The sequence below is a fragment of the Monodelphis domestica genome, chromosome 7 (genome assembly GCF_027887165.1).
Source record: "Monodelphis domestica isolate mMonDom1 chromosome 7, mMonDom1.pri, whole genome shotgun sequence".
Lineage (NCBI taxonomy): Eukaryota > Metazoa > Chordata > Mammalia > Didelphimorphia > Didelphidae > Monodelphis > Monodelphis domestica.
The window spans coordinates 151850147-151876304 of NC_077233.1; the positions used below are offsets into that span (position 1 = coordinate 151850147).

Consider the following 26158-nt stretch of genomic DNA (forward strand, 5'->3'; position numbering starts at 1 on the left):
ATGAAAGGAAATAGTACTAAATTAAGATGGAAAGTTAAATAATGGAATAAGGAGCTTATATTTTATCCTTTAAGAAAAGGATAAACTTTGAAACTTTCTTGGACAGGAGATCAGAATCCTTTTTTAGAAAAATCATTTTGTCAAATGTGTGAAGAATGTATTAGAGAAGAGAGAGATTGAAGATGAAGAAATCGGTGACAAACTGATTAACAAGCTATTACGGTATTTCAAGGGAGAAATAATGAGGACCTGAATCAGAATGGTGACTCTTTGAACGGAGATGAAGGGGACAGATGAAAGCAATATTGTAAATCAACAGGATTTGATTATGGTGATTGAATGTGAGGGAGAGGGAAAGGTAGAAGGAGAAGGAGAGGGAAATTCAGAAATAATTGCACGATTTCCTGTTTGGAAAAGTGTCACCATTAACTATAAGAGTAAAGTTGAAAGAAAGGATAGATTTTGGGAACAAAATATTCCAACAAAATATTGGGAATTCAAATGGGGGTTTGTTGAATTTGAGGTGCTGGATAATCAGGCTGAGATGTCTAAAAGGTAGTTGGAAATGTGGGATTAGAGCCTATGGGAAAATTCAGGGTTGAGTATGCAAATTTATGACTCATTTGCCTGATGGAGTTGATTGAAGCTATCAGAATGAATGAAAACAAGAGAAGCATGTATGTAGAAAAAGAAGATAAGAGGCCTACAATAAAACTTAATGGAGACACCTCCATTTTAGCAATGTAGAAGGGAGATGAAGCAGTAAAAGGGACAAAGAATTAGTAAGACAAGCAGGTCAAGAACCAGGAGAATGTAGTGTCATGAAAGCTACAAAGAAAGAATACTTAAGAGATGGTTAACGATATCAAATGCTGTCAAAATATCAAAGAATTTGAGGACTGAGAAAAGGCCCTTAGATTTGCCAATTAAAAGGTCATTAGTGACCTTGAAGATATTTAGCAGTTTCATTAGATTCATAGAAGATGAATGCCAGATTGTCAAAGGTTGAGGAGTGAAAGAATCAGAGGTAACAAAAATAGATTATTTTTCTTTTTTAATTTTAAAAAATGTATAATTAAAAAATCATCGCCAACATGAACATTTCTTAGAAGACCAGAAAAAAAGATGCATATGAAAAATTAATTCATTACATATAACTTGTTTTTATCTATCAAGTCAGTGGGTCTGTTTTTGGTTTTATTCATCTTTAATTTTCAGATTTTCTATTTAGCTGACGTTTAGTTAAGAGTTTTCTGTGGCCAGTTTATTAATGTGTTCCTTTCCTCTTTTGTTGATGAAAAATTTAAGAAAATGACAATTTCCCTAATTGCATTAGTTTATCCTATAAGTTTTAATATGTTATCTCATTAATATCATCTTTTTTGGATGAAATATTTGCTTTTTCTTTTTTTTTTTTTAATTTTTATTTGGTCATTTCCAAACATTATTCATTGGAAACAAAGATCATTTTCTTTTCTTCCCTTCCCTCCCTCCCACCACCTCTCCCATAGCCCACACGCAATTCCACTGGGTATCACATGTGTTCTTGATTCAAACCAATTTCCATATTGTTGGTATTTGCATTAGAGTGTTTATTTAGAGTCTCTCCTCAGTCATATCCCTTCCACCCCTGTAGTCAAGCAGTTGCTTTTCATCAGTGTTTTTACTCCCACAGTTTATCTTCTGCTTGTGGATAGTGTTTTTTAGATCCCTGCAAATTGTGCAGGGACACTGCATTGCCACTAATGGAGAAGTCCATTACCTTCAATTGTACCACAATGTATCAGTCTCTGTGTACAATGTTTTCCTGGTTCTGCTCCTTTTGCTCTGCATCACTTCCTGGAGGTTGTTCCAGTCTCCATGGAATTCCTCCACTTTATTATTCCTTTTGGCACAATAGTATTCCATCACCAATATATACCACAATTTGTTCAGCCATTCCCCAATTGAAGGACATCCCCTCATTTTCCAATTTTTGGCCACCACAAAGAGTGCAACTATGAATATTCTTGTACAAGTCTTTTTCCTTATTATCTCTTTGGGGTACAAGCCCAGTAGTGCTATGGCTGGATCAAAGGGCAGACAGTCTTTTATCGCCCTTTGGGCATAGTTCCAAATTGCCCTCCAGAATGGTTGGATTAATTCACAACTCCACCAGCAATGAATTAGTGTCCCTACTTTGCCACATCCTCTCCAGCATTCATTACTTTCCATAGCTGTTATGTTAGCCAATCTGCTAGATGTGAGGTGATACCTCTGAGTTGTTTTGATTTGCATCTCTCTGATTATAAGAGATGTAGAACACTTTTTCATGTGCTTATTAATAGTTTTGATTTCTTTGGCTGAGAACTGTCTGTTCATGTCCCTTGCCCATTTATCAATTGGAGAATGGCTTGATTTTTTGTACAGTTGATTTAGCTCTTTGTAAATTTGAGTAATTAAACCTTTGTCAGAGGTTTTTATGAAGATTGTTTCCCAATTTGTTGCTACCCTTCTGATTTTAGTTACATTGGTTTTGTTTGTACAAAAACTTTTTTTTTTTTAATTTTTAAACATTATTTTATTTGGTCGTTTTCATACATTATTCACTGGAAACAAAGATCATTTTCTTTTCCTCCCCTCCTTCCCCCCCCCCCCCCCCACCTTTCCCTCTCCCATAGCCGATGCATGATTCCACTGGTTATCACATGTGTTCTTGACTCGAACCCATTTCCCTGTTGTTGGAATTTGCATTATAGTGTTCATTTAGAGTCTCTCCTCAGTCTTATCTCCTCCAACCCTGTAGTCAAGCAGTTGCTTTTCATTGGTGTTTTTACTCCTACAGTTTATCCTCTGCTTGTGGGTAGTATTTTTTAGATCGCTGCAGATTGTTCAGGGACATTGCATTGATACTAATGGAGACGTCCATCACCTTCGATTGTACCACAATGTATCAGTCTCTGTGTACAATGTTTTCCTGGTTCTGCTCCTTTTGCTCTGCATCACTTCCTGGAGGTTGTTCCAGTCTCGATGGAATTCCTCCACTTTATTATTCCTTTTGGCACAATAGTATTCCATCACCAACAGACACCACAATTTGTTCAGCCATTCTCCAATTGAAGGGCATCCCCTCATTTTCCAATTTTTGGCCACCACAAAGAGCGCAGCTATGAATATTTTTGTACAAGTCTTTTTGTCCATTATCTCTTTGGGGTACAGACCCAGCAGTGCTATGGCTGGATCAAAGGGCAGACATTCTTTTATCGCCCTTTGGGCATAGTTCCAAATTGCCCTCCAGAATGGTTGGATCAATTCACAACTCCACCAGCAATGAATTAATGTCCCCACTTTGCCACATCCCCTCCAGCATTCTGTACAAAAACTTTTTAATTTGATGTAGTCAAAATTATTAATTTTACATTTTGTGACTCTTTCTAAGTCTTGCTTGGTTTTAAAATCTTTCCCTTCCCAAAGGTCTAACAGGTATACTATTCTGTGTTCACCTAATTTACTTATAGTTTCCTTCTTTATGTTCAAGACATTCACCCATTCTGAATTTATCTTGGTGTAGGGTGTGAGGTGTTGATCCAAACCTAATCTCTCCCACACTGTCTTCCAATTTTCCCAGCAGTTTTTTATCAAATAATGGATTTTTGTCCCAAAAGCTGGGGTCTTTGGGTTTGTCATAAACTGTCTTGCTGAGATCATTTACGCCAAGTCTATTCCACTGATCCTCCTTTCTGTCTCTTAGCCAGTACCAAATTGTTTTGATAACCACTGCTTTATAGTATAGTTTGAGATCTGGGACTGCAAGTCCTCCTTCCTTTGCATTTTTTTTTCATGATTTCCCTGGATATCCTTGATCTTTTGTTCTTCCAAATGAACTTAGTTATGTTTTTTTCTAATTCAGTAAAGAAGTTTTTTGGTAGTTCAATGGGTATGGCTCTAAATAAGTAAATTAATTTGGGTAGGATTGTCATTTTTATTATGTTAGCTCGTCCCACCCATGAGCAATCAATGTTTTTCCAATTGTTTAGATCTAGTTTTAGCTGTGTGGAAAGTGTTTTGTAGTTGTGTTCATATAGTTCCTGTGTTTGTCTCGGCAGATAGATTCCTAAGTATTTTATATTGTCTAGGGTGATTTTGAATGGTATTTCGCTTTCTAATTCTTGCTGCTGAAATGAGTTAGAGATATATAGAAATGCTGACGACTTATGCGGGTTTATTTTGTATCCTGCAACTTTGCTAAAGTTGTTGATTATTTTAAGTAACTTTTTGGTTGAATCTCTGTAAACCATCATATCATCTGCAAAGAGTGATAACTTGGTCTCCTCATTGCCAGTTTTAATACCTTCAATTTCTTTTTCTTCTCTAATTGCTACTTCTAGTGTTTCTAGTACAATGTTAAATAATAAAGGTGATAATGGGCATCCTTGTTTTACTCCTGATCATATTGGAAAGGCTTCTAGTTTATCCCCATTGCAGATGATGTTTGCTGATGGTTTTATATATATACTGTTTATTATTTTTAGGAAAGGCCCTTCTATTCCTATACTTTCTAGTGTTTTCAATAGGAATGTGTGTTGTATTTTATCAAAGGCTTTTTCTTCATCTATTGAGATAATCATGTGATTTTTGTCAGTTTGCTTGTTAATATGGTCTATTATGTGGATGGTTTCCCTAATACTGAACCATCCTTGCATTCCTGGTATGAATCCTGCCTGGTCATAGTGGATGACCCTTGTGATCACTTGCTAGAGTCTTTTTGCTAGTATCCTATTTAGGATTTTTGTGTCTATACTCATTAGGGAGATTGGTCTATAGTTTTCTTTCTCTGTTTTTGATCTGCCTGGCTTTGGGATCAGTACCATGTTTGTGTCATAGAATGAATTTGGTAGAACTCCTTCTTGGCCTATTCTGTCAAGTCGTTTGTTTAATATTGGGATTAGTTGTTCTTTGAATGTTTGATAGAATTCATTTGTGAATCCATCTGGACCTGGGGATTTTTTCTTAGGGAGTTCTTTGATGGCTTGTTCAATTTCTTTTTCTGAAATGGGGTTGTTAAGGTAATGTATTTCTTCCTCTTTTAATCTAGGCAATTTATATTTTTGTAAGTATTCATCCATATCACCTTTATTGCCATATTTGTTGCCATATAATTGGGCATAGTAGTTTTTAATGATTGCCTTAATTTCCTCTTCATTAGAGGTGAGGTCTCCTTTTTCATCTTGGATACTGTCAATTTGGTTTATTTCTTTCCTTTTTTTAATTAGACTGACTAGTACTTTGTCTATTTTATTTGTTTTTTCAAAGTACCAGCTTCTAGTCTTATTTATTAAATCAATAGTTCTTTGACTTTCAATTTTATTAATTTCTCCTTTGAGTTTTAGGATCTCTAATTTAGTCTTCATCTGAGGATTTTTAATTTGTTCACTTTCTAATTCTTTAATTTGCATGCCCAATTCATTGACCTCTGCCCTTCTTAATTTGTTAATATATGAACTCAAGGATATAAATTTCCCCCTGAGTACTGCTTTGGCTGCATCCCATAGGTTTTGAAAGGATGTCTCATCATTGTCATTTTCTTCAATGAAGTTATTAATTGTTTCTATGATTTGTTCTTTAACTGGTTTTGGAGAATCGTATTGTTTAATTTCCAATTAATTTTCGAATTACCTCTCCATGTTCCCTTACTAATTATTATTTTCATTGCATTGTGATCTGAGAAAGTTGCATTTATTATTTCTGCTCTTTTGCACTTGTTTGCAATGTTTTTATGCCCTAATACATGGTCAATTTTTGTAAATGTACCATGTGATGCAGAAAAGAAGGTATATTCCTTTTTGTCCCTATTTATTTTTCTCCACATGTCTACTAACTCGAATTTTTCTAAGATTTATTTTTTGGTTTGATTTATCTAGTTCGGATAGAGGAAGGTTCAGATCTCCCACTATTAGTTTTTCTATCTTTTTTGTCCTTGAGTTCCTCTAGTTTCTCCTTTAGAAATTTGGATGCTATGCCATTTGGTGCATACATGTTGAGTACAGATATTTCCTCACTGTCTATACTGCCTTTTATCAGGATGTAATTACCTTCCCTATCTCCTTTAACTAGATTTATTTTTACTTTGGCTTTGTCGGATATCATGATTGCGACTCCTGCCTTCTTTTTGTCAGTTGATGCCCAATAGATTTGGCTCCACCCTCTTACTTTCACCCTATGTGTATCTACCTTTCTCATATGTGTTTCTTGTAGAAAGCATATGGTAGGGTTTTGGACTCTAATCCACTCTGCTATTCGCTTGCGTTTTATGGGCGAGTTCATTCCATTCACATTCAGAGTTATGATTACTAGGTATGTATTTCCCAGCATTTTGATTTCTGCTCCTTTACCTGCCTTTTCTTCTTTCACTATTTCCTTCTACACCAATGTTTGCTTTTGAACAGTCCTCCTTGTTCCCACCCTTATTTTACTTCCCTTTCTACCCCCTCCCTATTTATCCCCCCCCTTATTTTCCCTGTAGTCTTTCTAAAATTAACCCCCCCCCCCGCTCCCTCCCTCTCTTGTATTGCTTCCCTTTCCACCAGACCGTTTGTTACCCTTCTACTCCCCTATAGGGTGCAAATCTATTCTCTGCCCCCAATGGATTAGATTGTTTTTCCCTCTTTGAATCACTTTCAAAGCATGTCAAAGTTAAGTATTTCCTGTCTCTCACTTCTTTACCATTCCAGTGTATTGATGTTCTCCCCCCTCGCACCATGAGCTTCTTTTATGACATATAAATTTACCCCCATTTGTTTCTTTTCCCATTTTTAATATTAACCTATTTTAAGCTCTAGTTATATATATATATGCATACTCATGCGTATATATTTTTGCATGCATATATCTATATACCTATTTATGTCTTGTCCTTTCATCCTATACAGTTTGTTGCTGTTACCTCTAAGTATACTTCTTTTTGCTGCCCAGCTAATAACAACAGTTTTTAAGAGTTACCAATGACCTCTTTTCTTATAGGGATACATATCATTTTAACTTATTGAGTCTCTTAAAATTTTTTTTTGTTTATTTTTCTTTTTTCCCCTCTTTTTTAATTACCTTTTGATGATTCTCTTGAGTTCTGTGCTTGGACATCAAATTTTCTGTTCAGGTCTGGTCTTTTCTTTACGAATTCTTGAAATTCTTCTATTTTGTTGAATGACCATACTTTCCCCTGTAAGAATATAGTCAGTTTTGCTGGGTAGTTGATTCTTGGTTGTAGACCTAGTTCCCTTGCTTTCCGGAATATCGTATTCCATGCCTTTCTTTTTTTCAGTGTGGATGCAGCCAGATCCTGAGTTATCCTCACTGTAGTTCCTTGGTATCTGAATGACTTCTTCTTGGCAGCTTGTAATATCTTTTCTTTGGTCTGATAGTTCTTGAATTTGGCTATAACATTCCTGGGTGTTGTCAGTTGGGGATTAAGTACAGGAGGTGATCTGTGGATTCTATCAATCTCCACTTTTCCCTCTTGTTCAAGGATTTTGGGGCAGTTTTCTTTAATAATTTCCTGTAATATAATGTCCAGGCTTTTTCTTTTGTCATGGCCTTCTGGTAGGCCAATAATTCTTAAATTGTCTCTCCTTGAACAATTTTCTAAATCCTCTGTTTTGTGAATGAGATGCTTCATATTTTCCTCAATTTTTTCATTGTTTTGTTTTTGTTTTATAGTGTCTTGCTGCCTTGTGAGGTCGCTCGATTCAAGTTGTTGTATTCTGATTCTTAAAGACTGGATTTCATCCTTAGTTTTTTGGTCGTCCTTTTCCTTTTGGTCGGATTTTCTTTGGAGGTCATCTTTCATCTTCTTCACCTCATCTTTCATCTTCCTTGCCTCATTTTCCAGCTGGTTGATTTTGGCTTTCAAGACACTATTTTCTGTTTCCAGATGACTTATCTTAGTTTTTAAGTTCTTTTCCCAATTGTCTTCAGCCTCTCTTAATTGTGTTTTGAATTGCATTTTGAGTTCTTCCAAAGCCTGTATCCAATTCGCTGGGATTTCTGATTTTTCCTTTGCTGGGTCCTCCTCCTCTGTTTCATTTGCTCTTTGCTCATTATCTGTGCAGAAGCTGTCTATTGTAATTTTTTTCTTCTTTTTCTGTTGTTTGCTCGAGTTTACCGCTTCTTTGCTCCCCGTATTTGGCTGTGCTCTTGCTCCTCTCATTTTGTTTTGGTTTTGGGGCTATCAGTCTCCCCTCTTGGAGCTTTGTCAGATCTCTTGGTACAGGCTCTAGGGGAGGAATGTTAGCTTCCCTGTCCTCTGGAGGCTTTTGATTGGATTGAGTTCAATTGGGCTGGGCTGTATGTGGTATGAAGCACTGAGGCTCTGAAGACTCCTGGAAGACTGGGCCACCCAGGCTCTCTCCAGTTCTCTCCAGCTGCTTCTCTGCTGTCCCCAAGTGCCTTTGCCAGCCTCCCTAAACTCTGAGGAGTTCTGATGGGATTAGTTCAACTGGATTGGTCTGGATGTGCCCGAGGCAAGGGTGAGACTGGAGCCCCCCCCCCCCCCCCAGATGGAGGGACCCATCCACTGCCCGTTTCTCCCTGGCTTCCTCCCCGCTGTCCAAGCTGGATGCTCTGTGCCCGGCGCCCCGCTGCTCCCAAGGTAGACCCTGCAAACCAGCACCTTTGCCCGCTCAGAGGTTCCCGCTGCTGCTGGGGGCTCAGTCCTCTGGGTTGTGGGGGGAGGGGTCCTGGGACCTACCCTCTGCCTTCCCCTTAGCCCTGAGTATTCTCGGATTCTGGCTTTTGGGGGGCGTACCTTTTGATTTGAGTCCAGAAGGAGGGTTCCCCGCTTCTGTCCTGTTGTTCAGATTGAATTTTGGTGCCCTAGGAGCATTCAGTCTGTATCGGTAAGGAAGGGTCTTCCACGGGGTCTGAACTTTTGCTGCTTGCTAAGCTGCCATCTTGACTCTGCCCCAAAACGAAATATTTGCTTCTATAATGTGTTTTTGGACCCACCAGTTTACTTTAGAGTTGTTATTTATTTTGTAATTAAATTTTAAGTCTTTCTTCAAGGGCTTTTTGTTGAATGTTTTCTATTGCATTGTGATCAATAAATGATGTATTTAGTGTTTCTTTTCTACATATATTTGGTGCCCTGATCTATGGTCAATATCAAACTTAGTAAGACCTCAATTTAAGTCCTGTCTCTGACAAATATAGGTTCTGTGTTGCTGGGAAAGTCACTTATCCTCTAGGTGATTGTTATAAGTGGAGGGCATTTCCTTACCTAAAAGGCTCTTAATAATGAAGCCACAGGTCCAAGCCTTATCCCCATTCAATTGAACATTTTGGTCCTGTCATTGAGAGGCAATATAACATAATGGTTTCAGTCCTGCTTCTGACATGTACGAGGTGTGTGACTGGGCCAGTCACTGAAACCCTTCAGCATTCTAGAGGGCTCTAAGACTGTGACTTGCCCTGAGAGAATGTGTTTCTTCCCCAAGGAGTGCCCTATTCTAACAGTACAATATTTGTCTGGATACCTCTCTGAGTTCCTTTGCACTCTATTCTATCTATTTTTAAGTATTTCAATGATTATTCTTATCCTTCTCCCTCCAAAAAAGCTCTTCTTTATAACAGATGATTTGTCTTATGTAACAATGATTTTGTTGTATTAATCAGGACAAAAACAAATATCTCATTCTGCACCTAGAGTCTATAACTCTTAGAGGTGGCTGGGGGTACAGGTGATAGAGCATTGAGCCTGGAGTCAGGAAGATCCGAATTCAAACTTCACCTCAGACACTTGCTAGTTGATCATATGAAATAATAATGGTAATATGCCTGATCCCCATAGAAATGTTACTATAGTTATTATTATTATAACTTTTCTACCAAGAGGTAGGAGACATGCTTTATCATGTCTTTTAGACTTGACTGGTCATTAAATTTATCAGAATTCTTAAGTTTTTCAAAGTATTACTTTACGATGTTTTAGTTAATAGATAGTTCTGATTCAGTGCTCTGTTTCAGTTCATGCAAGTGTTCCTAGGTTTTCCTGAATCCATTCCTTTTACTTCTTCTATCATCCTTTAATATTTTTGTTGTTGTTCAGTCATTTCTGACTCTTTGTGAACCCATTTGGGGTTTTGTTGGCAAAGAGACTGGAGTGGTTTACCATTTCCTTCTCCAGCTCATTTTATAGCTGAGGAAACAGAGCCCAATAGGGTTAAGTGACTGACTCAGGCTTATATAGCTAGTAAGTGTCTGAGGCTGGATTTGAACTTGGGTCTTCTTGACTTCCAGTCTGGGGCTCCATCCAATATAAAGAACCCTTTTCCTTTTTCTCTTCTCTCTTTCAGTTATACCCAGTATATTGAATTAAACAGTTGGCACAGATGAGTGACTTAGGGAGTATACTTCCAAATTTATTGCCCATTATATTTGCACTACTTCATTGCTGTACCAGTAGAGGATCAGTGTGCTTGTCCTTCTGAAACCTTTCTGCCAATTGTCCTTTTTCTTTTTGGATCTAAGCCCTTCTTTCTATAAACTTGCTTAATTTCTTTTGGTTCTTCATGGAGTTATAAAGTTTCTTCTTTCTAGGCTATAGGTTTTGAGTACCTCTAGCTAATTTTTTATAATAGTTGCTTTCATTTTTGGATTACTTTTTTCTCAGCTTTAATTCCTAAACTGGCATCATCATCCTATTGCACTTTTTGTTTGGATGGCCAACCCTCTTTGATTTTACTCCATCACCTGGGTTCCTAAGTGGACCTTTACTCCTAGGGATTAGCCTCTCTCCTTAATCTTTGGGATTCATAGCACTGAATCTTCAAAGTCCCTCTGTGGCATTTCAGGATAGATTACTAGGGTATCTCAAAGCCTCTGATGTCTGGGTTATCCTGGTCTATTCTGCTTTGGTTGCTGCCATTGGTGCTTTCAAGGTTTTTGCTGTGATTTCCAAAAACCATGTGGATTTCTGGCTATTTTGGGGCTTTCTGATTATAGGGGTCTGTTCTTGCTAAGTCTTGCTCTGACTTGACTCTTAATGAGCTGGGAGGCTACCAGCTTGTTTGCTAATGCTGGCTTTACAACTTTTTTGTTCAGTTCTGAGATAAAAGAAGTCACTTACTCTAGTTTCTCATTTGAGTGTCTTTAACATTTGGTCCAGGGTAATTTGTAGATTTTTGCTAGAATAGATATATGGGAAGCATGTGGCCTGCCTCTGTTCAGGAGTCACTATTGGCTAGAAGTCTTTAATCACCTTCACATGTCCCTACCTTGTTTCTCCTTTTAAATCCTATGATGTAATTCATTTCTATGCTTCACTAGCAAAGTGTCTAAACTCTCCTTGGATTGTAGTGTTGTTTAGGCATTGCTTTTTGTCACTATTTTACATCATTTACAATTTATAGACAACTTTGTAGGATAATTATAGAGTTTGGCACTGCCTGGTACAGTGGAGTGAGTCCTGAACGTGGAGACTTGAACCTCGGCTTTCTTTGTGTCTTTAGCAGGACATTTAACTTCTTTGAAGTTCATTTTTTTCAGAGAGGATTTACACTAATTATCTCACAGGACTGTCATGAAGAAAATGCTTTGTAAGCTGGGAGGTACTATTCTGTGTTATACATTAATAAGGAAGGTAAACTAAGTGGGTAATGTGGATGTCTGTGTAAAATACCGAGACTAAATTGTAGTGCACTGTGGATATTCCATTAAAATAACAAATTTGTACTTTTTCTTCTCTTGCAGTACCTGTTCCTGACTTTTCCAAGAATTATCTTCATGCTCGGATTTATTATTGTGCTTTGTGTCTTACTTGGGGGCTACGTATGCTTCACTCTATACCTGGCAGTTACCAACCAGACTTCCAATGAATGGTATAAATCAAGCAGAGCCAAATGTCATCGGTGCCATAATTCAGACCCTGTTCAGGAAAATCCCAGTGCCTACAGGAACATTTATACTAAGGGTGCTTGGGCCAACTTACAGGAAATTTTTAAGCCAATTACAGATTGTGAAAAAAAAAAATAAAGGTGGACAAAGTGATACTGAATTTTAAAATACAAACTTATTCATAAAATTAAAAGTACAAGTTTTCCTCCTCAATATTTACATGCTTTCCTACTTTCTACAATATGTTTATTAAAAAGTTCCCAGAGGCAGCTAGAGCCAGACCTGGAGAAAGGAGGTCCTGGATTTAAATCTGACCTCAGACACTGCCTAACTGTGAGACCCTGAGCAAATCACTTAACTCTAATTGCTTCTCACCACTCTTCTGCCATGGAACCAATACTTAGTATTGATTCTAAAATAGAAGGTAAGGATTTAAGAAAAAAAGTTCCATGGGCCTATGAAAGCACCCTATCTGCTGAACATATATATCTTGTTGCCTCACTTGTTTTCTGTAAAATGAGATAATACCCTCACAGGGTTGTTGTGAGGAATGTACTTTGTAAATTTTAAAATACTATAGAAATATGAGATATTATTGTCATCTGCCAGTATTGTTAAATCCTGGCTCTTTACCAAATCATGAAGACTCCACATCCTCTTTCCTAAGTCTCCTTTCTTTTAACTCATAAGGCCTCCCCGCCCCCATTCTACTTCAGGTCCTATCATTCCTTCCCTTGACTACTATAACATTTTTCATATTGGACTCCAATCTGAAACATTTTCTTCCACACAGCAGTTAAATAAAAAGCTCAAGCCTGGCCATATCAGCTTCTCCTATTCAAAGACTTTATGGTGTTCCCTATTATGATAAGGTACACTGACTCCTCAGCATGGCATTTATTGACCTTCACAATCTGGCCCTAGCCTATCTTTCCAGTCTTATTTCATATTATTTACTTTCTTGCAGTTAACATTCTAGCCAAACTGACCTACTTACTCTTCCCTAAACTTTACATCTGATCTTCTTCCTTCATATTTTGCATAGGTAATCCACATTGTGTGGATACCTCCTTACTCCTGCCTTTTGGGATTCCTTCAAGGCCCAGCTTTTCCTACAGGAAGTCTTTCTTAATAACCCTAGTCATTCTCTCTTCCTTCTTGAATTTTCTTATATTATTCACTTACTTCTTATGTATTTTGTATTTACTTAAAGGTATACATGTTGTATTCCTTCAATAGAATATCACCTCTTTAAAGGCAGGGCCTGCTTTTTATTTTGTCTGTGTACTCCTAGCACCTAACATAAACTTTGCATTAAAATAGGAACTTAATAAATCAATGCTTGTTGGACTGGCTTAGGTACCTTATATATTCCTTTCTACCTTTTAAATACTCAGAATCACTGAGAAGGCAAAATAATTTGGATATCTACTGTATAGTAGGAGAGGTAGATTGTAGGTTGGTTCTTAGTAGAGAAGCCCAAGCTACTATAACTTTCAGTCCCTAGCTCTGCCAAATACACTTTACAAATAGCATCCTAACCACTGGACTAAAGACTCAAGAACCATGCTTATCTTTGCTTAATAATGACCTGCCTAGATGTGCCTGCCTTGCTTTTAGTATTTAATGTAAGTACTGTTCATTGTACATAGTGTTTAATGCATCATTCATTCATCTTTCAAGACTAGCATCCTTAAAATTTTGCAACCCTATATTAGAATGACTGGCCATCTGACTTGAAAAAATGCAAGCTTATTATTTATAAAATGTAATGATTTGGACAGGAAGTGTTGTAAAGATTATGTCATCCTCCTGGGTGGCCAGTGTGAATAATATAACTATTATGGAAATGGTCTCCTAATCCTGAGTCAGTCCAGAAATGTTACTGATAATTTAGAGTTTGTTATGCTGCCCCATACACTGTCTGAAATGCACAGAGCTAGAAAGCACTTCAAATATACCTATGTATATACATACATATATTTTAAACCTTTACCTTCTATCTTAAAAGCAGTACTATGTATTGGTTCCAGGGGAGATCAGTAAAGACTAGGCAATAGGATTTAAATGACTTGCCCAGGGTCACACAGGTAGGAAGTGTCAAGTCAGATTTGAATCTAGGACCTTCCATCTCTAGGCCTGGCTGTTAATCCGCTGAGCTATCTAGCTGCCCCCTAAGCACTTCAAGTATTAATCATCTCTTATGTGTACAATGCATAGTGCTAGATAAAATTATTTTCAATTAATAGAACCAGATACTGGGATAGGATCAGAATAAGACTGCCCAAGTTTCAAAAGCTCTTCTAGACTCCAGATCAGTGTCTTCTATTATATAATGCTATATTTAAAACAGAGGAAATAGGGAGAAGAGTCAAAACATGTCATAAACCAAGAAAAGTCTGGATCCTACAACAACGTAAGTAGCTTTATTCAATTGATAAAAGTTAACAGATTCCTCTTACTCCTATGCAATATTCTAATCCTTTGGGTTAGACTAATACAGAAAAGTTCAAGATACAATTAGAACTAAAAAGGGAGTTGGGAGGGGTGGGGAGAACTGTGGGAAAATAGTGGCCATACTAGGATCTAGAGGTGCCTAAATGGTCTGCAAACCAAGTAAAGCTTTAAAATGCACCAGTTAAATAAAGAATCACCTAGAAACTCCTTTACTCAGTCTAGGGATTCAGAGAAGGATTCTAGAATTCTGCAGAAATCCTGAAGAAAAGTGAGGGTAGAGAAAGCAGCCCTGGGACAACTGGAGAGGTTCAGCATAGCTCTGAGCTCAGTTGTCTTCTCTGGCAGAAGAACCTAGTGTTGGGAGTAGCAATGGGACACAAAAGCAGGCAGAAGGGCCTCAGACAGGTTAATTCAGGAGGCTCTAAGTACTGCTATAATCTGGTGCTAGAGCAGTCCTAGTGTCCCTTGATGCAACAGCCCTGTCATAGCCACTTCATTAAGGAAAAGGCAGGGTCTTTCCATTATATTCCAGAGTTTAGAAGCAGAGTTTGACATAACCACAAACTCCCCAAACTAGACACTGAGCTGCCTAGATAAGGAAACCAAGAAAAACATCAAATATAAGGAAATACCATCAACTACAAGATACCTGGGGAGTAAATGGAGAAAAAAGACAAACCCACAAGTAAGTTGTTTTACAGTTGAGGGACCTGGTTCTCGGGGAGATGAAGTTACTCCCCTCATGTCACACTGGTGATAAACATCAGATAATGGAATTTGAACCCAGGGCCTATAAATTGATGGGTAGCCAGAATATAGACATACAGAAGAGAAGCAGATGTGAGTGGAAGTGGTATAAGCAAAAGAACTTGAGGCAAATGAAGAAAGTGCTACAAAAGTGTCCAAACTGGTTTAAATTCATAATGCTACAAAATCTGTCACCAACCTTATATATGCAATCTCAATACATCAATCACTATTGTATATATACTGCACATATGTTATCTATACTCAATATAGCATATTGCTCCCTTTCAATGTAGTGTGTAGCCCAACCAGACTAGACTTTAAAAAGCCCAAGACACACTTTCCCAGCTAGTCCTACAGCCCACTTCCCCTAATTTCCACCAGATGAAGACTTGCCCAGCCTTCAAAGTTCTGGCTATAACATCTCTTCTATGTTACAATCCCTAGTCATTTCAACTTGAGGAACTCAGGCTAAATTAACCGTTACTTTTTGTAAAAACCATTTCCTCTTGAATTCATGGCACTTCTGATTTCATAGTCAGGTATAGTCAAGGAACAATGTGCCAGGAGCTAGGGATACAAATAAGAAAAAGACAGTCCTTGCCATCAAGGAGTTTATGATCTAACCGGGAAGATAATACCCAAAAGGAGAAGCCAAGAGGATCAGGCCAGGGATAGAGTGGAAACCAGCAAAACCTCCTAAGATAAATGAGGTTAACTGGAAGAATCTGAGCCCTCTATAAAGGGAGACCTTGGGAGGAGTTAATTGCTCCAGCCTTTCAATGAGAAGGAGGGGCAACCAAGAGAGCTCAGTTGTGTGGAAGCTGAATCTATCTCCAAGATGATAAGATTTCTCAGCTTATTCTGAGGTAGTCATGCTATTTCTTTGAATGCTTTCTTCTTCCACCTCGTGGAGTGGAATGAACTTTGAATCTTGAGTCAAGTTATCTTTGCTAGGTCTGTAATTGTGGGCTTGGGCAAATCACTGTCTATGTGTGGTCTTCAATTTTCTCATCTATAAAGTAAGGTTAATGAATTGGATAATTTCTAAGGTTTCTTCCAGTCTTTGATCTAATGCTGTTGCATTAGTTATTTTTCTAAATCTACTCTCTCGCTTCTGGAATGCATATTCTTGGAGCATTTATACTCTTGAAGTGGTATGGGATAAGGAAAAGAAGACTGGATTTGGGTGTCAGAAAAGCTAGGTTTCAATTCCAGCTCTGTCAGTGACTAAATCCTGCACTTTCCCCTTTTCTGACTCTTTTCTCCATCTGTAAAATGGATGTAACTATCACCTATTTAACCAAATCTTGTAGAAAAAGTGTTTTATAAAACTAAACAAACAAGCTATTATTCTCTACTTCACAGAAAGTAAAGATGGTTTTAGAGAACTCTGTAAATGTAAGTGGTATGAGGATAAGAGCTTGCCTTCTAAGTCTACCTTGGGGCACACCACTGGATGTCAGCACACAGAAGTTCCTCAGAAAAAAATTGGCTTCATTGAGTGTACTTATCCTAGATTTACAGTTAGGAGGGATTTCTAAGGGCCATCTAACCCAGGCATTTAAAGTCTTTCATAACTCGCCTCCAATCTACCTTTCCAACCTTGTTAACTTTTTCATACACACACCACAGCCTAGTCAAACATGTCAGAGCCACACTAATCGGTCTTCTCTCCAGCATCTTTCCCCATCAAAATTACCTGATATTTATTTTGTATGTGTAAGTCTGCCCCTCCCTCCCCATGTAGACTACCAGAGGCTGTATGTATGCTCAGTGAATAGCCCAGGGTCTGACATATAATAGTCGTTTTTTTTTTTAACCCTCACCTTTTGTCTTGGAATCAATAGTATTTCTTCCAAAGCAGAATGGTAAGAACCAAGAAGTGGGGTTAAGTGACTTGCCCAAGGTCATACAGCTAGGAAGTGACTGAGTGCACATTTTAACCCAGGACCTCCCAATCTCTAGGGCTGCCTCTCAAACTACTGAGCCACCTAGCTGCCCCCTCATAATAGTCATTTTATACTTGTTGATTCATTTTAAAGAGGTGTGTCATTGTGTGGCCAAAAGCAGGCTCTGCACTCAAGAAACTTACATTCTAAAGGGGAAGCCAAGTAGCCTATAGATACTGGTGGAATATACATACGGGGTAGATGGGGGGTGGGGGGGGAAGCCACAGGGTGGGGGCAGGAAAGGCCTTCCACTGAAGGTGAGATGTGATCTGAGCCTGGAAGGAAGCCAGGCAGATTTCCTTTTTTTACAGACGAAGAAACTGAGCACCAGCAAGAATAACTGACTTGCCTAAGGTCACCCGGAGGATCCATCTGACGGCCTGGAGCCGGGTGGATGGAGTCGAAAGGAGTTCCTGAGGCTAGTCGGCCAGGGTTGGGGGTTCGGCCTCAGAAGAGGGTGGGTGGATTGGAGTCTACACTGCTCAGCTCGGGCCTGGGAGAAAGGGATCCGTGCCCAGGCGAGGAGAGACCGAGGCCTAAGAAAGAGGGAAGCCGGAGGAGCGGGGGACGCTGCGGGACCCAACGTGCCACCTCGGGCTCTTTGGGGGGACGCACTGACGAAACGGACCGGAAGTCGGCATACGGCGCCGCGGTCGTGTTCAAGAGAGGGTGAGTGGCCGTCTAGGCCCTGCGGGACTGGAGGAAGCTTTGTCTCATTCCCGGCCTTTCGGGCCCTGGGCTAGTCAGCTGCCGGTCTCGGGTCCCGGGCCCTGCCGATCTGAGCGCCTCGGACTGCCGCTAGGTGGCGCCGAAGCTCGATGGCCGCGCCCGGGTCTGCTTTTGGCCTCGTAGGGCCACCGTCGCTTCGCCTCCGTTTTCGGCCACCCGTCCCGCGGAGTCTGGGGCCCTGGCTGCTCATCTGTAGCGTCGTCCGCCTGTTCCCTGAGCCCCAGACTCCCGGCCCGAGGCGGCGATGTGCCGCTGAGCCGGGCCAGGAGAAGGTAGGCCTGCCGGCAGGTCTCGCTCTGAGACGGGTGCCGGAGCCAGAGCCGGGGCCGGGCCGAGCCGGGAGGGGGACGGAGGCGCCCGAGGAGACTGTGACGGAGACCGCGCCGGCCCCAGCGCCGCAGCACCGGGGGCCACCGCTCCGCGGCCGTCACCATCGGAGGGCTAAGGCCCGAGTTCCGGGTCCGTACAGGAGCCCGCGGCTCTTGCGGCCTCAGCGTGCATTATAGCTTCCTTTTGTCCAAACCCTCGGTGTTTGGCCCCGGATGGGATCGGGCGGCCTCGGTAACGAGCCGTCTCAGAACCCAGGTTCCCCCTTGCGAAACTGGGGGCTGAATCCCCCGGACCGGATGCTTGTATCTTCTCCCCCCCCCCCCCCCCCCCCCCCCATGACGAGTAGCGGCGGTGCAGCGGGAAAAGGCACCGGCCTCCGGGTCTGCAGCCCGGGGAGGCGGGGATTCCTGGTGCATGCAGCCCGTGCAGCCCTACAGTTCGGCGGAGGGGGGGGGGGGGCGCCCCGGGCCAGCCGTACCTCTGCTCTGAGGCTCAGTTTCCTCATCAGCAGGAGGACGAAAGTCCTACCAAAACTTATATTACCCCCCACCCCCAGGGTCGTGAAATGTGAGGTATTGCTAGAAATAGGTTGACTTGACTATCTTCACACCCAAGAGTTGCTCAGCTCATTTCAGAAGTGGTTCCTTTAGAGGAGCTACACTCCTTTCCACTCTGTCCCTAATAGTTCCTAATAGGGTGTCCAAATCACTCTGGGCATACTTTTTATCCCAGTGCAGGACTCCTCGGACTACTGGGTTTCATGACAATTTGGTCAAAATGATTCTTAGCAGGGTGTAAAAATCTTATGATGATGAGACTTTTTCTAACAAGTGGACCACTGTTTGGAGATGAGCCTCCTCCAAGCCGGTGACCAGGATAATAAACTTTCCAATAGCCTGAGTGGGGCTATTAATAATAATAATAATAGCCTCAAACTTTGGGGCTTACACTATATAAACATTTTCATTATGATAGGCCTAGCCAGAGCTTGTCCACCACTAGTACTGTTTTTGAGCACTTAAGTCACATTCGTTCCCAGAACATCTAGAGAACTTTAGTGGAGGCTTTCTATATCATAGGTGTTTAATAAGCCTTTGTTTAATTGAGTTATTCCTTGGTTTGTATTGTTTCCCACAAGGAGTTTGGGTAGGAAATCTGTATCATATTAATTTAGTAGTTTAACAATTGTTCAATCAAAATGAAAGATTTACATTTTAGTGAGATAAAAGAGAAGGTAGAATGAGGTATATTTTAACAGAGCCTAAGAAGTGACAGAGAAGGTCACACAAGTTTGTTATGCTGTTTTAGAGCTGAAGCATTGCATAGCAAATTATTTTGCCCAATTCCTTCATTTTGCAGATAATGAAACTGAAATTTTGAGAGGTTAAATCTGTTGCTCAATGTTGTAAGATGGTTTATGCAGCTGGAACTAGAATTTATTTTTATCCGATTGCCAATGCTATGCTGTTTGCACATGTTGCTCATTTACTTCAGGACTTAAACCATGTTGTTTCAAGTGTACTGAAGACTTGACCACTGGACATTTGGGCTCCCAAAATGCTGTTAGTTTGGGTTTGAGTAATCAATTTAAAAATAGCCAGTTAGAAATAAAAATTTTTTAAAAATTTAAATGAAGTTTAAAGATGCAACCTGAGCCTTATCAGAAGTGGAGCGCTTACCAATAATACACCAAACACATAAATAAGGATAAATAAATGCTGTAACTTGGGAGAGGAATAAACCAGTCCTTGTTTTTGTCCCCCCACAGGACCACAATGAGTGACATTCGCCATTCCTTGATCCGCCGAGATGCATTAAGTGCTGCTAAGGAAGTGTTATATCATTTGGACATTTATTTTAGTAGTCAGCTTCAAAATGCACCTCTTCCTATTGTGGACAAAGGTCCCATTGAACTTTTGGAAGAATTCATATTTCAGGTTCCAAAGGAGCGCAATTCGCAACCTAAGGTATGTGGTTAGGATTCAGAAGAAGGCTATGTAGATATTATTAATACTTTGACTTTATAAAGGGCAGAATAATTTAGTGCATCTTTATATTATATATGCTTTTATCATTCTTTGGGTCTCTGCCTTTCTACTATATAATATATATTTAATTTCTTTGCCTATTTGCAACTTAAATGCTGTTTTAATGAGTAATATAACAGAAGGATAACTGATTCAGCGATGCTTTACCAGAAAAAATTGCCCAAGAAAGGCCTAAAAATTAAAATTTCTTTCCCTTTTTTTTAGAAAAGGAAGATTATTTTTTCTTTTTAAAGTCCTGCTCTTTGGGGGGTTTTATTCTTGACCAATCTAATATAATAATGCTAACATTTAATTAGTCAGTTAATAAACATTTATTAAAAGCCTACTATATATCAGGTGCTGTGTTAAGTTCTGGGGATACAGAAAGGGCAAAAGCCATTCCCTAATCTCAAGGAGTTCACTGTTTAATGAGGAGCTTACTATATGTAATAACCACTGACTATTTGATTTCCCTTTGAATTTCTGAAGAGAATTTACTAATATCTTCAGCTTTAAAAAATGTCAGAGACAAAGAGTAGCCTTAGCTATAGTTAGAGCAGTGCAGTGCATCAGTTGGCCTATGAGCATTTATTAAGCACTTACTATGTGTCAGACATGCCAAATATTTGGGAATATAAAGATAAAAGCATCTCTCTACATAAGGAGCTTGTGTTCTAATGGGAGAGGAGGAGACAAACACATTTGTAAATATATTTAGAAGATCTACAATATGAATACAAGGGCAGTTTGACCTCTATGTTTAATTTTGCATTAAAGGGATGGACTAAATTTCAGCCCAAATGTGACCACAAACACTGAACCAGATTCTTATGCTTTCCTCCATGAATTCTTTGGGAGTAATCAGAAATCAAATAGAATAACCAATAGTTGTGAGTGGGGTTTTATAGGGAGGGGTAGAAGTGTATGATAACAAAATGCTTATTTCTTGATGTGCTAATTAAGTAATGTAGAAATACCAAATTTTGTTGGTTTTCTTCATTTTTATTTCAGAGGCTGAATTCACTTCAGGAGCTTCAACTTCTTGAAATCATGTGCAATTATTTCCAGGAGCAAGCCAAGGATTCTGTGCGTCAGATTATTTTCTCATCCCTTTTCAGTCCTCAAGGGAACAAAGCAGATGATAGCCGAATGGTCTTACTGGGAAAGTTGGTCTCAATGGCAGTGGCAGTGTGTCGGATTCCTGTGTTAGAATGTGCCGCATCCTGGCTACAGGTAAAATTCCTTTTTTTTTTAAAAAAAAAAGCACATTTCAAATGATAACTGTAAGGAAAGGTCTTGCTGGTTCACAGAAAATTTAATGAGTTTTGTTTTCTTTGCTACTATTATGTTAATTACTGTATTTAAATCATAAATACCCTGACTTCATTTTCTTTTCTTTTCTTTTTTTTTAAACCCTTACCTTCTGTCTTGGAGTCAATACTGTGTATTGGCTCCAAGGCAGAAGAGTGGTAAGGGCTAGGCAATGGGGGTTAAGTGACTTGCCCAGGGTCACACAGCTGGGAAGTGTCTGAGATTTGAACCTAGGACCTCCCATCTCTAGGCTTGACTCTCAATCCACTGAGCTACCCAGCTTTCCCCCTCCACCCACCCCCCCCCACTTCATTTTCATGGACACTCCCTCCACTGTTTTAAGTGGCATTCTCTTCTGATAGTTCTTTGGCAGCTTCTTTGACCAGAGAAAATATCACCATCTAGTGGCCACACTTTTGCTAATAAGCTTATCCAAACATTACTCAAATGATACTCTCAGGACAGGCACAAAATCAATTTCCAGGTTTCTGGAATGCTAAATTGGAATTTTTCAATTTTATTAAGCCCTCCTAGAGTTTATGGTCCACTGGCAAAGGATCTCCTCCATACTTTAAGTAAATCATCAGTGGAGATAAGTATAGTATAATATATTTTGGTACTGTAAGAAATAATATTAACTTCCTTGACACAGTACATTAAGTATCTGCTTATGCACGATAGTGGAAAGTTTAAAATAATTCAATTTAAGATAAATTGCCACAGTGTAAGATAATAACAGGTATTATTTTCTCTTCAATTGAATATGGTAGAGAATTTTAAGGTTACATTGCAGTTTTAATCTTCCCCCACTCATCTTCCTGGTAATTAAGATGTACTGATATGGGGCAGCTGGGTAGCTCAGTGGATTGAGAGCCAGGCCTAGAGATGGGAGGTCCTAGGTTCAAATCTCAGACACTTCCCAGCTGTGTGACCCTGGGCAAGTCACTTAACCCCCATTGCCTAACCCTTGCCACTCTTGCCTTGGAGCCAATACACAGTATTGATTCTAAGATGGAAGGGAAGGGTTTAAAAAAAAAAAAGTTTCAGAGGACTCATCAATCATCAAAGAAAAATGAAATATTCAGAATAGTTACACTGTGATAACTTTTTAAAATTATAATTTCTTAAAAATTAGTAATTTATGTGTGGTATATATCACCATTCTTTATAAACCAAAATGATTGGCTAATCAAACTATCTCATTTCTCAATCATTTTAACAGATTATGATCTACCGGATTTTGTAAGGTAAACTAAAAGCTCATAGTTTGGATTAAATAGTATGGTGAGGGGAGGATTAGACACTTTAGTGTCAATTACAATGACTTTCAAGCATATGTAGTAATTCAAAGTAGGCTGTAAATAAACGAATACAAAATAGATGTCTTTAATGTCCTGCTTTATTCTGAAATTTAAAAATAGTTTGATTAAGCATATGCTTTGCAATCCCTCATACTTTTAATATGGTTAGTAAGTTAGATGTATGGCATGCTTTGAAAGGTTTGCAATAGGAAGACATCATTTGGAAAATGATGATTGAAAATCATCATTTGATGATGATTGAAAAAGGAGTTGAACTAATTACATTGAGCATTGAGAGATAAGGGTGCTGTACTTGTGCCCATAAAAATTTTTTTTTTTAAAAAGGAATATTTCCAGTAAATTGAGTAGGTTGTTTATGCAGGAACATGAACACAAAACAAAAGAAAAATATAGATGGGTTTCCATCTGCACCGATGGAAAGAATATTTGCCTGAGTAAGATCATACATCTATTGAAGAATCTAAGTATTGAAATATTTTTATACTTACAAATTTTTTAAAATTTGTTTCTGTTCCTTACAACTCAGTAAGGGAAAATGTCAACATTATATCGACAACAGGGAACCTTATGCTTATTAATTTGTCTTTGTAGATGTGTGTGGTCACCCACTGAGATTTACACTATGAATTCATTATACTTCACTTTAGGACTATCTGTTTGACTCTGAGGTTCAGGAACTATTCAGGAAAGTAATTCCAAATAATTAGTTTAGACCAGTATGCCTCAAGATGAGATTCAGAACTCAGGGGATAGAACCAGAGCTTCAGTTCTGAATAGCTGTTTGGTGTTGCCAGGAGCATACTGTAGAGCATATTGTAATAAATATGAAATAGTGCCTTCTATACTTCCTTCTTTAAAGTCTTCTACAGTGCCAAATGGGAGGCTGAAGTTACATGGTTCTGAATTGCTGTTTAGTGTCAGTATATAGAGGATGTTTTTAGCCTCGAAATATAGGGCATAGGAACATTACAGAAACCTTCCAGGGGTATTACAAATGGAAAAGGTTTGGGAATCACTAATTTAAATAGAAAATTTAAACATCCGATACTCCTCAAGCTCCTGTAAAATGTCATTTCTTATTTGACTAGGTCAATAGTGTCATGAAGGGGACAACTCTAGGTTAGTCCCCGTCGGATCTTTCTCACCTTGGATCCTGCAACGGCTACAAAATACTAAAAATTTGTCATCTCAAATTAAGCCAGGTTAGACAAGCACTAAAGCCTATTCTGATGCTACATTTTGGCAAGAAGGTCCAAAGCTGTGCTAGTGAATCATGAGCTGAAGCAGGACCTCTCAAGTTAGAAATACTTTTTTCCAAGAGCCAACACACCTAAGGTTGTCAAGGGCTCCTCACCAAGTTGGCTTTAGGATAATGAAATTTTTCTTCTTCAGCAACTCTCAAAGGCCATCAAATAAACTGTAGTAAGTTTATGATCCGATCTGTTGATAGAGAAAATCTTCTACCAAAAATCATGGCTCTTTGAAGTATTGAAATACCTCTGATTTTTCCTCATTTAAACTTTAAATCATTCCCTGCCAACCCATCTCTGTTTCTAAAGAATCCTTGAAAAGAACCATGTCAAGAATGTCTCAAATCCTTTCTTATTGTGTATTGGAAACACTGAAAAACTAATTATGTGTTGTTGCAAAGTGCTTGTGACTACTTGTATTATAAATTTTTTTCAGCGTACACCTGCGGGCTACTGTGTGAGGTTAGCAAAGGCCTTAGTTGATGACTACTGTAGTTTGGTGCCAGGATCCATTCAGACACTGAAACAGATATTCAGTGCCAGTCCTCGCTTCTGCTGCCAGTTTATTACAGCTGTTACTGCACTCTATGACCTTTCCTCAGGTAACTCATTAAATGTAAAATTATTTTTCTAAGAAGCTTTCAATTTTCTGTTTTTAATTTAAACTTTACATGAAAAATTAACAGTACTACTTACATCTTCCAAGTTCTTTCCTTCTTTGATAATGCCCAATACGCATCTATGTTTAGTACACCTACAATATTTTGCTTTCTTTTCCATTATGTCTTATATTTATATATATTTTTATATTTGAATAGATTTTACATACTTATCTTTTTTTATTGAGAGCCATCATGAAGTGACTTGGGTGAGAAGAATTTCCTTTCATCTTTCAGTCACCATCTCCAGTATTTGTAAATGTTTCTTGTAGGTAATAAACTGAAGATAGATAATGTAAATTGAACTTAGATGGTAAGAGTGGACCCTAAGTCCCATTTCTTTTTATTTTTTTCTTAAACCCTTAGACTCAATACTGTATATTGGTTCCAAGGAAAAGGAGTGGTAAGGGCCAAGAAATGAGGGTTAAGTGACATGCTCAGGTGGTCACACTGCTAGCACATGTCCATGGCCAAATTTGAACCCAAGACCTTCAGACTTTCAAACTACTGAGCTCCCTAGTTGCCCCACTAAATTTCCATTTCTGGTGGAACTTAGTCTTTTTCTTTATTTGATACCTTTGAAGCAGATTCAAAATGTACAAAGTAATGGAATGGTTCAGAAAGGCATTCATTATATTATATTATAAATTATATAAATTGTATCATAAGTTCTTTTGAAGTCTGACTGGTTTTGGAAAAAAGGAAGGATGTCAAGAGTATGATTTTCTCTGTGGTATCTTACCTTAGAGATGAGAATTCCTTAATGAGATATAGTGGAAGTCCTTAAAAATCCACTTGCTTAACATTTGGATGTATCATGGAGAAAAAAAAACTTTCCATTGGGAAAGTACCATGTGTCTGTCCTCATGTTTAAATTACAACCTGTAACTACTTTCCCTATGGAGATCACAGTGACTAACAAGTAGGACCTTAGGCAATCCTAACCTTAAAAGCAATTCACTGAAACTACAAAAATGTAACTTTGTTTTATTTAGCAAGAATGAATATTAAATAGATTTAACAGAATCACACTATTGCCTGATTTCAATTATTTAGACATTTGTTTCAATCAGGCTTTTTCTGCTGCTGTTTTTTAAACAATTTAGTTTTCCCTAATAAGTTTTTGTAAAAATAATTGACTGGATCAACAAGTGAATACAATATTTGCATAATTTCTGCCTTCCTCACAACTGCTTTGCTACTAAAACAGGAAGTTAAACATAATAACTGAACCCTCCTTTCCCCAATCTTCCGCTTGATTAGGGTAGTTAAAAGATGTGAACAATTGCTTGTTTAATTTACTTTTAGCAGGCAAATTTAATTCAACATAAAGTTCATAGTTATTCCTTTATCTTTATTAGATCTTTGGATACCTTAGAACTGCTACTGCCACAGTGACAACTCATGAGGAATAGTTTGGAGGTGGAGTGGGTTGTGCATTATAGTTGATAAACACAGCACATCATTTTTTCTTAAGCTACTTTGTCAGTTTTGTGTCACTCTTTTTTA

General features: G+C 38.7%; 2 protein-coding genes and 1 long non-coding RNA gene across 7 annotated transcripts in view; 2 read left to right on the top strand and 1 right to left on the bottom strand.

Moving 5' to 3' along the window:
• The window catches only part of ZDHHC4 (zinc finger DHHC-type palmitoyltransferase 4), a 56294-nt gene extending 44276 nt beyond the window's left edge, over nt 1-12018 (top strand). For all 3 annotated transcript variants that reach the window (XM_007499033.2, XM_016424097.2, XM_056805879.1), the window contains one exon: nt 11722-12018. In XM_007499033.2, the coding sequence (XP_007499095.1) occupies nt 11722-12003 (282 nt within the window). In that variant the 3' untranslated portion in view covers nt 12004-12018. The remainder of the gene's footprint in view (nt 1-11721) is intronic.
• A 1995-nt stretch (nt 12019-14013) lies between these two features.
• Nucleotides 14014-26158, top strand: part of INTS15 (integrator complex subunit 15) — a 32758-nt gene continuing 20613 nt past the window's right edge. The window contains exons 1-4 of one of the 3 annotated variants that reach the window (XM_016424096.2): nt 14014-17690; nt 19849-20047; nt 21119-21340; nt 24427-24592. In XM_016424096.2, the coding sequence (XP_016279582.2) occupies nt 17416-17690; nt 19849-20047; nt 21119-21340; nt 24427-24592 (862 nt within the window). In that variant the 5' untranslated portion in view covers nt 14014-17415. Of the gene's footprint in view, nt 17691-17889; nt 18023-18071; nt 18210-19848; nt 20048-21118; nt 21341-24426; nt 24593-26158 lie in introns of those variants that run through there. The other 2 variants (XM_007499031.3, XM_001362853.4) reach the window with 2 other exon arrangements.
• The window catches only part of LOC103092580 (uncharacterized), a 29699-nt gene continuing 24758 nt past the window's right edge, over nt 21218-26158 (bottom strand). The window contains exons 2-3 of the long non-coding RNA XR_001623552.2: nt 24820-24929; nt 21218-21349 (exon numbers count right to left, since the gene is read on the bottom strand). This is a non-coding gene — a long non-coding RNA (uncharacterized LOC103092580). The remainder of the gene's footprint in view (nt 21350-24819; nt 24930-26158) is intronic.